At 44.9% G+C, this 15,482-nt stretch overlaps 2 protein-coding genes across 3 annotated transcripts in view; one reads left to right on the forward strand and one right to left on the reverse strand.

Moving 5' to 3' along the window:
* Window positions 1–12,556, reverse strand: part of LOC124127862 — a 37,619-nt gene extending 25,063 nt beyond the window's left edge. For both annotated transcript variants that reach the window (XM_048399777.1, XM_048399776.1), the window contains exons 1-4: window positions 12,283–12,556; window positions 10,997–11,132; window positions 1,513–1,714; window positions 788–943 (exon numbers count right to left, since the gene is read on the reverse strand). In XM_048399777.1, the coding sequence (XP_048255734.1) occupies window positions 788–943; window positions 1,513–1,714; window positions 10,997–11,132; window positions 12,283–12,537 (749 nt within the window). In that variant the 5' untranslated portion in view covers window positions 12,538–12,556. The remainder of the gene's footprint in view (window positions 1–787; window positions 944–1,512; window positions 1,715–10,996; window positions 11,133–12,282) is intronic.
* A 244-nt stretch (window positions 12,557–12,800) lies between these two features.
* On the forward strand, window positions 12,801–14,805 carry LOC124128275 (histone acetyltransferase KAT8-like). Its single transcript, XM_046491654.2, has one exon. It carries the CDS (start codon window positions 12,834–12,836, stop codon window positions 14,181–14,183), a length of 1,350 nt encoding a protein of 449 aa, XP_046347610.1. The 5' UTR covers window positions 12,801–12,833; the 3' UTR covers window positions 14,184–14,805.
* Window positions 14,806–15,482: the final 677 nt, after the last annotated feature.

Here is a 15,482-nt window from a genome sequence, read left to right on the forward strand (position 1 = left end):
CATCAGACATCTTCCATGATCATACAGATATGGAACACTAAACTTCAGGACCTTTTCAAGGCTGCCAACTGTAATCTTTAAGGCTTTTTTAGTTCGGCCATTAGCCTTAGTCTGTCAGTATTGTATTAAATCAAGCACACTAACTATTGGTCTTAACACCTAAAAAGCAGTATGACCATCACACATTTTCCAGCAAGACATATTTTTCATCCAACAAAAAAATAAATTAAGCCTATCATGAATTCTTCAGGGTGTTTGGCACACAAATATATCACTGTGATAAATCTCACTTTGATTAAAAAGTATGTGTCATTTTGTACAAATTCAAGGCTCTTTAAGCTATTTTGATGATTGATTTTGATAAAACGAAAAGTTCAGTTTCCTCCCTTGACTAAACCCACCCCAAATTCCAGCCTTGTTTGTTCCTGAAACTGGGCTTTTTATAGTCAGTTAACTCCCTTGCCTCGGGAAGATGACATATGATTGCCTTGAATATATTGTGTAAACTGCATACTTAGTGAAGTTACTTTGATCATTTTAGATAAAAATAGATCCAAATTAAAATAAGGAGATTAAATTAGGGAGTCTAATTTATTTCAGTCAATCTGTCTAAAATCCAGTCTCATTTTTCAGGGAACATGCATATTGACTGAAAATTTCTTTCAAAATGTACATTGCCTGACTGAATTAGTCAAGATACATATTGACAGAAATCTTTAGTCAATATACATATTGCCTGATTATAGCTATTGACTGTAACATATACACAAATAATAAATACTCTTACACAAATTTCTTCTCAAATGTGGCACATGCCAGTAGTCTGTTCTCAATACCAATCTGACCCGACTCTATTCGGCTATTTTGTGTCCTCCGCTTCTTTCTCCTCTCAGACACTGTCTTTATGAAAGTACCAATGCCTTTGGAGAAGTCTTCTTCATCACTGCAACAGTTTTATCAAGGGTCTATTGTTTGCCATGTTTGAAATAAAGAATGGCAATCAAAGTCATAACATTTGGGGATCCTAGATTAAAGTACTGTTGCAGAAATCCTCAAGGATCCCAGGACATACTGTAACTTTTAACTGTACATTATATGAAGTGTCAGGAAAATCACTCATAAAACAAAGCCACATTCAGGTGTTAACTATATTCTTCAAGTGATCAAAGAAAAGAAACATATTCAAAGAAATAGTCACCAGTGTCAACGCATTTTATTAAATTCTCCTTCAGAACAAATTGGAGATGAAGGAATTTGAACTTAGGTCCTATTTGTTATATAAAAACTAACTTCTCAATTCACACTTATCATTAAATATCATCTGCAGAAACACTCAACATTCATACTGCCATGTGCTGTAGTGAAGTTCCAGTTAAACAATGTCTAGTCTGCAGACCTCTGAGAGTAATTAACTGATTGGTATATATATGTCTACATGTCATATGATAAAAGATGTAATGGAGATGATTGAATGTGTATACAGGTTTACTACAAAAAAAGTATTTTTCTCACCTCTCCTCTTCTTCCTCCTCTTCCTCTTCACTGTCACTAAAGATGTCAGCAAATACACTGGTCGTGGCATCTTCCCCCTCATAGGTGTCTGTTTCTTCATCTATCACATGAGACTTGTCAGCATCCTTGTCTCCATCAGCCTCAGATACCTTTCTGTCTTTCTCTCCACTCTGTTTAGCTGTATTCAGACTTTCCTCTGTCTCTAGTGAAAGAGAGAAGATGAATTCCCGTGAAGAAGCTGCTGCAGACCGGACCAATGTCCACTAGGCATGCTAGGTGTAATGAGTATAAAACTCAACCTTAGTTTGTCACAAGCTCAATAGAGACTGACTACCCGGTAGATCAAATGACCAGGTCCAGCATATGCCCATTAATTATAGGAATAGAATAGAACAAGTGTCCTGAAGCTTAAACAACAATAAAATGAATAAATGAAAAAACATCACTACATATTTTTCTCTCGCTCATTATACTAAACATGCATTGGCCAAAGAAATGAACAAATTAAACAACATGTATATCCATCCCTATGTGTAACATTTATGAATATATTTATATGCCTAACTTTCTCTTGTGTATATCGGCCGGAGGCCTTTTGTACAATATACTTCTTATGACTTTTGACTATATAACTAACAAAATGTTTAGGCCTGTCATCCCTACTGAACAGCAGCCACTCCAAGAAATAAATTAAACATAAAAACTTTTGTTTATTTTGTCTCCCGCCAGTAATAGAGACCCTCTGATACAATATAAAATGTTATATATAAATTTTTACAAACCTGTAGAGGTTATGAATTCTCTGATGAAATCCTCCTTGGGGCACTTATTGCACTTATTGCATTTTCCTTGCTCAAGAAAATCTATATGACATAGTTGTAACCATTTTCCTTAATAAAAAATGTTACCACACAAAAAACTTCGTTTTTGTATGATATACGACCACCCTTACGGGGCCTCACCCCCAACGGCGCCTCACGCCAGGGGGAGCAACTCTCACCCAAATCACTTTCCATATGTCAAATGCTGACGGAATGTGGGGAGGTGGGTGGCCGTGCCCCAAGGAGGATTTCATCAGAGAATTCATAACCTCTACAGGTTTGTAAAATTCTCTTTCTGATTAAATCCTCCTTGGGGCACTTATTGCATCAAGACAGACTCCCAAAGATAATCTAGGAAGTGGCATCCGTCAGCAACAGGCGTAAATAAATACATCGTATTTGATTATTCAACAGAATAAAATATTGAGTTCAATAAATGGAACCAACCTTATCGTGAGGCACCACCGTCGAAAGGCGGGGGCTAGAGACAGGGCGTGGTCGACCATATATTATGATAAAGCCTGTTTTTGCGGCTTGTCATAAGTTGAGAACTCGAAACACCTCCCACCCCCCCACACTTTTTTGAACAAGTGATATAAGGGCGTAGATCACGAGAGACCATAACCAGCGCTGAGCTAGGCCAGAGGGTCCCCGAGGATCGAAGGAGTGCGTGCGCAAAATACGAGTATTATCGAGTAGTAACGACTGATATTTATCGACCGCAGAAGATAAAATCCGGACCATTACTGAGCAGTATAACCGGAAGACTGTCTAAAATCTCGAATGCTCAATCAGCTAGAGATTAGAACTTTGCCCAGTTCGGAGAACTGACTGACCAAACCGAGTACGCTCGCTTGAGTGTTTGTCGAGTTGGTAAGGTTTGATGAATCGTGCTCGGCTGGCTCCAAATAGCCGCGGAGCAGATCTGCTCAATGGGCAGAGCCGCGGCGTACGCTTTTGACGCAGCCACTGCTCTAACCTAATGAGCCTACAACCTGGTAGGGGGGTCCCTGCCTGTAAGCGTATACGCTGTACAAATGTTTGAAACTATCCACCTCGAGATAGATTGTTTACTCGCAGGTGAGCCAACCTTCCTACCGCAGTAACAGCAAAATAGTTGGTTATCCTTACGGACACCCATATTTCTGCTGATATAGGCCTTGAGAGTCGTGCAGACATCCAAGACATGAGCATGTCTTGCAGTGGTCCCCGACGAGGAAGGCTGTGAAAGAGCGGGTAGCTCAATAGGAGCCGTTCACGTGGAATCGTGTGCGACCCTAGGACGGTAATAGTCCGGTAGACGAAAACTGACTGTCCCGGTGATATTTATCGACCCCATGGAAGACAGTTATTTTGGGATCGGCTGACATAACACGAATGTCGCCTACCCGTCTGCCGGACGTTACCACCACAAGGAACGCCGTCTCCCAGCTCAACAGCTGAAGAGAGAGAGACGACAGATCCCGAAAGGAAGGACCGGACAGCCAATCTAGAATGATTGACAAGTCCCAAGGGGGACTGATCCGCCGGACTGGCGGTCGGATCCTGTCCACACCTGCTAAAAAGCGCTGCACTAATGGGTGTGCACCCAGAAGTGCCCCGTCGACAGGGACGTGAAAAGCTGCGATAGCTGTAGAGTACCCTCGGACTGTTGATGCGGCCAGGCCGTCATCTAGTCGCGACTGGAGAAACTCAAGCACGGATACGAGATCTGCAGAAAAAAGATCTGCAATCCCTCTATCGACACACCTGGGCGCATAGCAGGCCTATCTATCGTACTGAACGTTTGTCGAATCCCTCCGCGAAGCCAGTATTGTGTCTGCAACTCGTGCAGGAATACCGCTCTTCTGGAGGCGATTCCTGACAGTGGCCAAGCCACCCATTGAATCCTGAGATTCGGGTGGAGGGCCCCGTTCTGGGATAGGAGGTCCGGTCGTAAAGGTAATATAACAGGAGGCTGAGCCAGAAACCTGAGTATTACTGGAAACCCACTCTGCGCCGACTAAAGAGGTGCCAGGAGCACAATTAGTCGCGCAGGCTGAGTGCCTAGCTGAGACAGGACCTTGGAAATCAGAGGTACTGGGGAGAATGCCCACAGAACTGTCCGTCCAATCTAGCTGAAAGGCGTCCGGTGCCACCGACCTCGGGTCGTGGACTCGGGAGTAGAACGTTGGTGTCTGGTTATTTAACCCAGACGCAAACAGATCCACCTGTAACGACCTGTATAACAGGGAGAAAATCCCGAATATCCCCGGGTCGAGCCTCCACTCGTGAGGAGCGAGGATCCGGCAAGACAGAGCGTCCGCACGGACGTTGTCCACCCCCGGGAGATAAACAGGTAGCACCCTGATATCGTGAGAGTCGCACTATAGTAGGAACTGCCACGTCTTTCGTCGAAGCGACGGAGACGCCGTTCCCCCCTGCTTCCGGATGTAAGTCATCGCCGTTTGGTTGTCCATTTCTAGACGAACCACTTGGCCACGAAGCAGATCCGGGAAGCGTTGGAACACCAACCTGACCGCTCTCAGTTCTAGCACATTGATATGCAGTTTGATCTCCTGCTGGGACCATAGTCCCGAGGCAGTGTGATCATTCAGAACGCCTCCCCAGCCGGAGAGTGACGCGTCTGTTTGAACTGTGAGAGACGGAACGGGAGTGATTCCCGACCTCGGTCCACCACTGGAGGTGTGTAATGAGCCACTACGGAGTCTCGAGCACAGTCTCGAGATCTTCCGAGTTCGCCCAAAGTCGACGGAGTGCTTGTTGAATGGGACTCATTCTCAAGCGCGCCCGCCAGACCAAATCCACTGTCGCCGCCATGTTGTCCAGTAACTGGAGCCATGTACGAGCAGTGTGACTTGCGCTTAAGGGACTTGATATCTTGTGACAGAGATACACGTCCTCTCACCGTGTTGAAATTAGCCACTAGGAAGACTAGATTCTGAGTGGGGCTCAGATCTGACTTCTTGAGATTGACCATCCACCCTAGAGTGATCAGAATATCTATCACTTGTTGTGTAGCTATCTGACTCAGGGATTGCAATAGAGCTCTTAGTAACCTAGTCGTCGAGGTACGGATGGCAGAACCGACCTTTTGACCTGGCCACTTGGGCGGGAATCAACATCAGCTTGGTGAACACCCTCGGGGCCGTGGAGATCCCGAATGGTAGAACCCTGAACTGATAACACCTCCCGTCGAAAGAAAACCTCAGGTATTTCTTGAACTCTGGATGTATTGGTATGTGGAGATAGGCGTATTTTAAGTCTATTGACGTTAGCCATTCTCCTGTCTCGACAGTTGAGATCACTGTTTGGTGACTAGGAAACAAGTCGAGTAGAAGCCCTCGCTTTCCTGTCCCTCGGGACCCGGTTCGATCGCAGCTTTCATAAGAAGTGCGTCGACCTCGGCACGGAGGAATTCCGCCTTCTCTCGGGTAGCAGGCACCGGTGTGTGCTTTATCCCGGAAAAGTGGAGGAGCGGATGAGTTTTCCCGATAACTTGCGACTATGGGTTCACCCGGGGCTCTTCGGGCGCTAATGGGAACCCATCGTTCCCAGCCCCGCGAAAAAGCTGTTGGCCTCGACCAGCTGCCTTGCCCCGGCCCGTGCCTCTCTTGCTCCTCACGGCGCCCTTATACCTGAAGGAAGCGGCGGCTTCCAAGCAGGTGTGGACGTCTGACCCGTGCGTTAGCGTAGGAGGGGACAATTGGAGAGGCCCGCTTACGCGGTTTTAACGCTTGGTACCTCCAACAAGGCCTTATGAGTCTTTGATGGAAGTATACAATTGAGCAGCCTCTCGGACCGCCTGCTGAGCCCCAGGGAAGAGGGTGGCACCCTCTTATACGGCAAAGCAAGTAGGTCTTGGCGTGTGTAAGTCGAGTATTTAGATACCGACATCCACCGCCTGCGCATGCACATAACAGCGCACATCATCTGCGATGCACAGCTACGAATAGCGTCCCGCGCAAGATAATGTTAGTTGCGCGGCCAACTCCGAAGAGTCGGCCGGCCCCTCTCCCGCTAACTCCCTCTGTACAGCCGACAGATACGCGGAGTGTACGGACACACGGAGCTGTTGGCATGCATTATGATATTGCTCCTCGAAGCATATGTAAGCAGCCTTCAACTCCGCACCGCACACGGGAAAGGGGTGGCAACCGCCGGCCCTGCTTGACCTTAGTCAAGTTGGGTGTCTCCGACTCTGGCATGGGCGCAGCAACCTGAGGCAGTACATGGACAATCCTGTCCCGCACGTGTCTCTGCACCCGGCCCGAGGCCGAGTCCCGGTGCCGAGGTGCCGGAGGTTCAAGGGAACCCACCTGGCACTGGGCTAGGTATCCACTAGTGAAAGCCTTGGCCTCGGAAGAGGCGTCTGGCTCCGCTAGGGTAAATTGTGCGTCGGTAGTGCACGGGCCGGTGCCCGCCACCACTACGCTGGGGAGCGACCTCGAGCCGGAGCCGAAGCTCGGTCTCGGATCGTCCCCGAGACAAAGGGAACCAACCTGGCTCCGGGCTAGGTATCCACTAGTGGACGCCTCGGCCTCGGAAGAGGCGTCTGGCTCCGCTAGGGAAAATTGTGCGTCGGTAGTGCACGGGCCGGTGCCCGCCACCACTACGCTGGGGAGCGACCTCGAGCCGGAGCCGAAGCTCGGTCTCGGATCGTCCCCGAGACAAAGGGAACCAACCTGGCTCCGGGCTAGGTATCCACTAGTGGACGCCTCGGCCTCGGAAGAGGCGTCTGGCTCCGCTAGGGAAAATTGTGCGTCGGTAGTGCACGGGCCGGTGCCCGCCACCACTACGCTAGGGAGCGACCTCGAGCCGGAGCCGAAGCTCGGTCTCGGATCGTCCCCGAGACCAAGGGAACCCCCCTGGCTCCGGGCTACGAATCCACTAGTGAAAGCCTCGGCCTCGGAAGAGGCGTCTGGCTCCGCTAGGGAAAAATTGTGCGTCGGTAGTGCACGGGCCGGCGCCCGCCACCCCTCCGCTGGGGAGCGACCTCGAGCCGGCGCCGAAGCCCGGTCTGAGATCGTCCCCGAGACCAAGTTGCCTGCCTCGGCCGACGCCGGGCATATCACAAGGTCTCGAAGCCGCGTCCGGCGACGACAACGGGGAAGGCTCGGTCCGCATCTCCTCTCGGAGCTGAGACTTTACCTCCTCCATCATCGACGCCATCTGCGACTTAAGTAACGCAGAAAAGTCTGCCAAAGACAGTGCAGGAGAGGGTGCAGTGCTTACTACGGGGACCCTCGAGCCTTCTCCCCCGGCCCCCGGAGAGGGAGCGGGGGAGACAATCTCGGCAGCTTTTTTACCCTTTTTAGATGGGGAGGGGGGGATGTCTTAGTAGATCTGATATCTACCCCCGCCTTTAATAGACCTCTTTAAAGTGGAACAAGTCAACTTGTCTCTTTTGGGGGCCCCGGGGGGTAAAGGCAATGTCCTCCGCCAGACATATTCGGCAGCGTTCGTGCCTGTCTTAGAACAACCCGTACACAGTTTGAAGGTCTTGTAAACAAGACCGTAATTTCTGAGGTGGGCGGGAAGGGTATCAACGTGTATCAGTGCGATATAAAGATCGGAAAGAAACGTGCATAAATTGTGAAACTAGAAGCAAAGGCGTAATGTAGAATGCGATTTGTAACGCGATACTAATAGCCAATGTGTAGTATAATTATAACACCAAAGGGGCGTGTTACGCGCTAAGGTGTAAAAACCCGTAAAAAAGGTAAGTGTAGTTTATGAATTAACACACCACCTTGGGTTTTGTAAAGGAAAAAATTGTAGACCAATGCTGTATGATATAACAAAACCCCAAGCCGTTTCTTAATGGCCTTGGTGTTACATGTATCAGCCCGTGGAACTACAATATGGACGCCATTACGGCCATTTGAATTCAAAGGTACCGTGCACGTGGCGTATTATTACAACTCTATAACTTCACAATGCGAGGTATTACGCCTTTGCAAAGAAAGAAATGTACCATACATACAGTTTGGTCAGCCATGGTTCTTGTCGAACGATAGATTTCTCTTATTTTTGTCTTGTGTGAAAAATCAACACGTCTGTCTCTTACAGATGACATAAGGAAAGTGATTTGGGTGAGAGTTGCTCCCCCTGGCGTGAGGCGCCGTTGGGGGTGAGGCCCCGTAAGGGTGGTCGTATATCATACAAAAACGAAGTTTTTTGTGTGGTAACATTTTTTATTAAGGAAAATGGTTACAACTATGTCATATAGATTTTCTTGAGCAAGGAAAATGCAATAAGTGCAATAAGTGCCCCAAGGAGGATTTAATCAGAAAGAGAATCCATGTCTACATCACTATCAGTGATTCAAGAAGCCAGCTGTAGTTTTAACTCCATGGCAGAATCATTCAATCAATCAATCTTCAACTGCTGTACTTTGACTAGGAAGACAGAGCTGTGAGAGGTCCTGGCTACAGAAGTTGTTGTACCAACCAGTTGTGTGGCTTACTTCCTCCCACAGCCAACACATGACCAGAAGTGGCGAGGTCACGTATAACCACATCACTGCCAGTAACGGACATCTGAAACTCATTGGGGAGGTAGCAAAGCCTTCGGAGGGCACCTTAGACATAGTTATGCTGGATAAGTATCCAAATGTAAAAAGTTTTTTTTATCTTATCCTGCATTTCTCATCTTAATGCATTTTTATCAGATGGAACAGAGAGGGCCATAGGGAGAGTAGGAGGTGTGAAATCCAGTCATGGAAAAGGGAACAGTAGAAAAGTGAGTTGGCCAAGTTCTAAATTCTGATTCAAGCTGCTGGAATAAGTGGAAACATGAAACCCCCAAGTCCGGGGTAATTACTATCAGGGAGGTCACAGGGTCAGTTCCGAGGTGTAAGAGTCAAAACTTGTGTGGCAACTGACTGAGGGGATGGACCAGTAGATGTGGCCACCCTGGGAGTTCAAGAGGGTCGCGACTGGCAATGTCTTGAAGATCGACAAACCAATTCCATGCCAGCCTCCAAGGCATGACCAAAAGCAGTGATAGATTCAGTGTGTTTTTAGTCTTCTGCAGAACCCTGGTAATTAGTACAGGTGGCGGAAAAGCACCCAGTGAATGCTAAATGTGTGAACGCCCAAGCCAGAGGGAACGGGGAGATGAAGGTCCAGAGTTGATCATTCTGGCTGGTGGCGAATAGGTTGATATGTGGCAGGCCGAAACGCTGGAACACCATCACAGGCAAAGCTGGAGACACGTTTGGGGTTTCAGAGATAGCGCAATTGAATAGTGAGGATGCACTCCAAGGCCTCTTGACCTCAGAATCCCAAACCCTTAAGGCGAGATAACCAAGGTACCTGGTGGTGATGATCTCCGTCAAAGCCATGCGGATATGATTACGTAGATGGTCGATTTGACGTTGTTGAAATGACATCATAGTACGTAAAAAATAGACCAGATTAGGATTGTCCTCAATGAGATCCTGATCAATGGTTCTGGCAGACGAGGCCAAGACAGATAAGGGCTTGAGCAACCACCGAATTCCAGTCTAGCTTCTTGTAACGAGGTGCCTTAAAAGCCAAAGTGAGGGACAGTTTGGAGAAATCATCATCCAAGGCTGATATCAAATCTGTGAGCATGGGATCCAATGGGATGGATTTAGGGGAGGACCAAATTGTGTCAACATCTGGAGCCGGGGAGGGAGCGACCGAAGCCAACCAGTCCGCCATCCAATCCGGCACTTGGTTAAGTCCCATGTGTGTGTCTAACTCCATCGCAGTTGACTCGTAAGACGAATCGGCAACGTCTAGAGTGTGAGGATCTGGAAGTATGACAGGAAGAAGACGTGGGAGAGATAGAGGCATGTGTATGAGGCTGCAAAGGTGTTAAGGCGTCCTCCAAAGGAGCCCTGGACGGACGTGAGGTAGTAGTAGTTATTGGCAACAGAGGCGTATGCATATGCTATGTATCAGGTGCTTTTAGCACAGGAGAGCAAGCCGGGGGCACCAGAGGTATACTGATTATCTAATGTTTGAAACTGCTGTGGTCGCAGATAGCGCCAGAGTAACAGATGTCGTCATAAGCTGAGATAGACACATTGAACTATGAAGGCACAAGACATGCAAACGTGACAACATGGCAAAACAAGATGGCGGATAACACATGCGCAATGTAAGCCCAGGAAAGAGCCAAAATCAGCCGAGATATACGCTAAGGTAGGCTATTATATATACAACTGAGAATGTATCAGTTATCAGGGATAAGGAAAGAATTCTGTCTGGTCCTTCAAACTGGGGAGCTTTATTCTTAAACGTCTGTACAGTCCAATGACCAGTAGTGATGTGGTTATATGTGATGGTGGCTGCGGGAGGAAGTAAGCCACACAACTGGTGGGTACAACAATTTCTGTAGCCAGGACCTCTCACAGCTGTGTCTCCTAAGTCCTAGTCAAAGAACAGCAGAAGTGGCATTAAGGTAGTAATGCAGGAAAAGATAAAAAATAATAATGAAGTCTGCATGACCCTCAATTGTCAAGGTAACTGGAAACCATATGTTCATGAGCACAATAGTAACTTTAATCACCACTGGTCAGTACTTGCATCCAAAAGGAAACCTGTTACATGATGGAATAATGGACATGAAGTTTGCAAGAGATTATAGCTTATTACTGATATTTAGCATTATTAAGCTTTTAAATCCACCTTTGATATCCCTGACAAGTACAACTGTGCGGGCCCACTTGTCACAAACAGTTGCATACAACACATCTGGTGTCATCTCCGACAGGGACACATCATACAGAGCTACAACAGCATGCAAGAGGTCTTTGTTGGAAACCTGAAACACAATAATTATATAATGTATTTTGGATAATGTTAATCAGACTTGCTATGGAACAAGTGACATTATCTATTGTTGGCCATCTTCCAAAGGCAAGGATGTTAACTGACAGTAAAAGTCCAGTTTCTACCCTTGCCGAACTAAGCTGGAACTGCCAGGCTCAATTCTACTGGCTATTGTCCCTTCTATGTCCCTCCTATTGACCAATCAGATTCCCCTTCTCATATTACTTGCTGTTGCTTCAAACAAAATGGTGGCGTCCAGTCAAAGACGACCTGATCAATAATCAAAATCTATATTGCAATAGAACGGGTCTAACATTGCAAAGTGCATTAAAATAACTTGATTAAAAACATGAAAAGATTTGCAAAATATCAGTTGGCGGTACACATCCTTTACAAATCCTGCATTCAACTGAAACCTGCATGTTGAAATCCATGGTGCTTGCGAAACGGATGTCTAGTTCATCATGTGATTTTGATTGGACTGTGCCTAGACTAATTAAATTTAGCCCAGCCAAAATGTAACTCCAGAATTCCAGACTATTCAGCAAGGGTGGAAACTGGACTTTAATAGTCAGTTAACGCCCTTGCCTCGGGAAGATGATTGTTGGTAGATGCTTACTAAACCACAAAAGTAAAAGCAAAATGATGTTCACAGTTTGCCCCCTACTTCCTACAATATTCCAGTGTGGAAAAAATAGTGGCAATCATTGATAGATAAGCATGAGATAATAATTATTCAGCTACTTCAGCAGTTAACTCATTCAGGTTAGAATAGGTCTTCTGCAACCCATGCTTGTAAGCAGTGACTAACCGGATCAGGTGGTCAGGCTCGCTAACTTGGTTGATGCATGTCATTGTATCTCAATTGCAAGGGTCGATGCTCATGATATCAATCACTGGTCCAGACTCAGTTATTTACAGACCGCTGTCATATAGGTAGAATATTGCTCACTGAAGCGTTAATCAACAAACAAACAAATACTTCAACTGGCAGGAATCGAATAAAGGATACATAAAACCTAGGGAGAAAATGTATTTTGGTAGACTGACATAACAGTTTAAAGCAATCATTCAAAAGAGTTAAAGAAAACATAAATAATACTGCCAAGTCCAGAAAAGAAAGCGTTCATGTTGTACCCTACCCCTTTGATCATTGATTCAGTTGTGCCTAGTTGCATTAGCCGTCGGAGATCAACAATCACTGGATAAGCAGAGACGGAATTGCCTTTCTTATCAGTGAACGTCAATCTATCGCTCAACTGCGATCCAGGTCGGCCTTGCAGATCTAGATGGTGAGAATATAAATCAGGTAACCGTGTTTGTAATATGTCGCCTGACGCCTTCATGTCGACCGCTGTTTTCTGTAACAGCTTATCGTCTAGTCCATTTTCCGCCATGTTGTCAACAAAGCCTAAGTCCGCAGTGAATCGCCAGGCATGTAATCTATTTTTAGAAGGATACTGCTATGCGTATCCGCCATACAGGTCGGGGACATAATATCTGTTGTTTATGAAATAATACGTGTCAGTATCGTATAATCATGTACATAATATTTAGAATTAATTGTCATATATTTTTGTTTATAGTCTTCTGTATCTTAGAGAAATATATAATCACATTTTCTTATCATTTCACTAATAAAAATATTGTTAGTTGTGCCCTAAGTAGTATACATCAAAGTAGGTTACCCATCATGGCGGATATTGAGAAGAAAGCTTTGTATGAAATGGCGTCTTCTCAGTTAAATTCTAACCATACGAATGCTAAAAACACACCAGGTATGGCTAGAGACGAACGGAAGGATAGCAATCATACTGAAGAGATTAATCCCGATATTGGAGATCATTTTCTAGTGCAACGATCGGACAATTCTTGGCATGTTGCGGAAATAATTCAAACAAGACTTACTGATGTTGGCGGTAAGGAATTCTATGTTCACTACGACGGTTTCAATCGTCGTTTAGATGAATGGGTGGAATTAGACAAGTTTGATTTGTCTCATAAAATTGACGACCAGCAAAGTAAGGTGAAAGATCTTACGATTAACCTGACTGATTTGAGCGACGGGACCGATCGAAAGATCACGAGAAATCAGAAAAGAAAGCATGATGAGATCAACCATGTCCAGAAAACGTACGCAGAAATGGACCCAACAACGGCGGCTTTAGAAAAGGAACACGAAGCAATCACGAAAGTGAAATATATCGATAAAGTTCAAATTGGGAAATATGAAATCGATGCCTGGTACTTTTCACCTTACCCAGAAGAGTATGGAAAGCAGTCAAAATTATGGATTTGTGAATACTGTTTGAAATATATGCGTCTTGAGAAAACATACCGATACCATCAAACCCAGTGCACGTGGCGCTATCCTCCTGGAAAGGAAATCTACAGAAAAGGCACAGTGTCGTTGTTTGAGGTTGACGGAAAAGATGCCAAAATCTACTGCCAGAACCTTTGCCTTCTTGCTAAGATGTTTCTTGATCACAAAACTCTGTATTTTGATGTAGAACCCTTCCTTTTCTACATCTTGACAGAAGTTGATCGACAAGGGTGTCATCTTGTGGGATACTTCTCCAAAGAAAAAGAATCTCCTGATGGTAACAATGTTGCCTGTATACTCACCCTTCCACCATTCCAACGGAAAGGGTATGGAAAGTTTCTGATTGCTTTCAGCTATGAGTTGTCAAAACTGGAAGGGACAGTTGGTTCACCGGAAAAGCCCCTGTCAGATCTTGGAAAGTTGAGTTACCGAAGTTACTGGTCATGGGTATTGTTGGAGATTTTGCGAGATTTCCGTGGAACCCTTTCAATTCGTGACTTGAGTCGCATGACAAGCATCACCCAGAATGACATTATCAGCACATTGCAGTCACTCAACATGGTGAAGTACTGGAAAGGGCAGCATGTGATTTGTGTGACACCCAAGCTAGTAGAAGAGCATTTAAAGAGTGCCCAGTACAAACGTCCTCCGATTACAATAGAAGCACCATGTTTACGTTGGGAACCTCCCCGTAAAATTGCTAAAGTTGCCAAAAAGTGAACATAATCAATAAATCATGATAAAGCTCAGTTGTGTAAGAATTGAGTAAATGAATTGATGTAGATATTTATGTTAGAGTTTCAATTTCTCTTATTGGACACTGGCAGATTCACGAAAGACAGAATAGAGAATGGATCTTGTGCCTTTTTGAGAATTACACTATTCAAATCTTCTGGACAACTGAATATTATCAAGAGGCTATTAAAAATGTTCTCTTTGGTTCTCCAGATTGTTACATGTTTATTGACAGTCCAATAATCCTGTGGTATTTGTAACAATTTATAGAATGACTGATGTTATCATCTAAAAATGTTAACTGTGTTTATGATGTTAATGCATGATTCATCAGTTTTATTGTTTGAAATTGATGTAAACAATGTCAGTTTTGTCCAAGCATGATTATTACAGTAATCATGGTAACATTAACACGGCACATTCAAAATGTTCCATATTGAAATTGTCATGCTGTAGTTCTATTAATGTGGAATATTTGAACTACTAGCATGGCTTCTAAAACATTTTAGATCATGTCTTAAGGAGAGGTATTATCACAACACTGTGGGTTCATGATTTCTGTTTTGTTTTGTTACAAATAAGATTAAATAAATATGTATAAAATGTCCGATATTTGTTATTTCTCAAACATAAGACACAGGGATTACAAACTCTTGGTTCCTCTGGGGATGGTGTTGCTCACTTCCAAGTCACACAAAAAAGCACCAAAGTTGTCCTTAAGGTGAAGACTATCAACTTCAAGACTAGGTAGTGAGGGGGAACAGGTGTCCAAGTTGTCTAAGGTGCCACACATTGGATGTGCTGAGATGCATCCCTTGGTCACACAAAAAGTCTATGATTGTGGGTAATATTAATATCAGGCCATGATATAAATACTTTGCATGGTCTTTTAGCTTCTCCCTCTAGAAGTTCAACATACTGACCATCTCCAATACTGTCAACTAATGGATGCTGTCAGCTTTACCGATTACATTTTAAACCAAACTCCTTATTTCAAAGACAAATCTAAACTAGGTACATCTGTGGTCAAACATGGATATCAAATATCACTAGTTAGATCTGGACCTGTTCAGAGAACAATATTCTGCCCTAAGTCTGTAGCAAATGTCACGGTCAGGACAAAGTTCCAGGTGGGAATTAAACATTTCCCATGTTAATATGGTTGTGATCACAAATGTGATGTCTTGGCTGGTGTGACTTGAATTTCACTTATAATTGGAACAATAAGGAGGATGAGGCTTCAGTTATGATCATGATGATAAGAGCTTTAATAAAAACAAAAAT

This window comes from Haliotis rufescens, unplaced genomic scaffold (genome assembly GCF_023055435.1).
Source record: "Haliotis rufescens isolate VD_foot unplaced genomic scaffold, xgHalRufe1.0.p SCAF_2, whole genome shotgun sequence".
Lineage (NCBI taxonomy): Eukaryota > Metazoa > Mollusca > Gastropoda > Lepetellida > Haliotidae > Haliotis > Haliotis rufescens.

Coding starts and splice junctions, on each gene's coding strand:
- LOC124128275 (XM_046491654.2), top strand. CDS start 12,834: ATGGCGGATATTGAGAAGAAAGCTTTGTATGAAATGGCGTCTTCTCAG.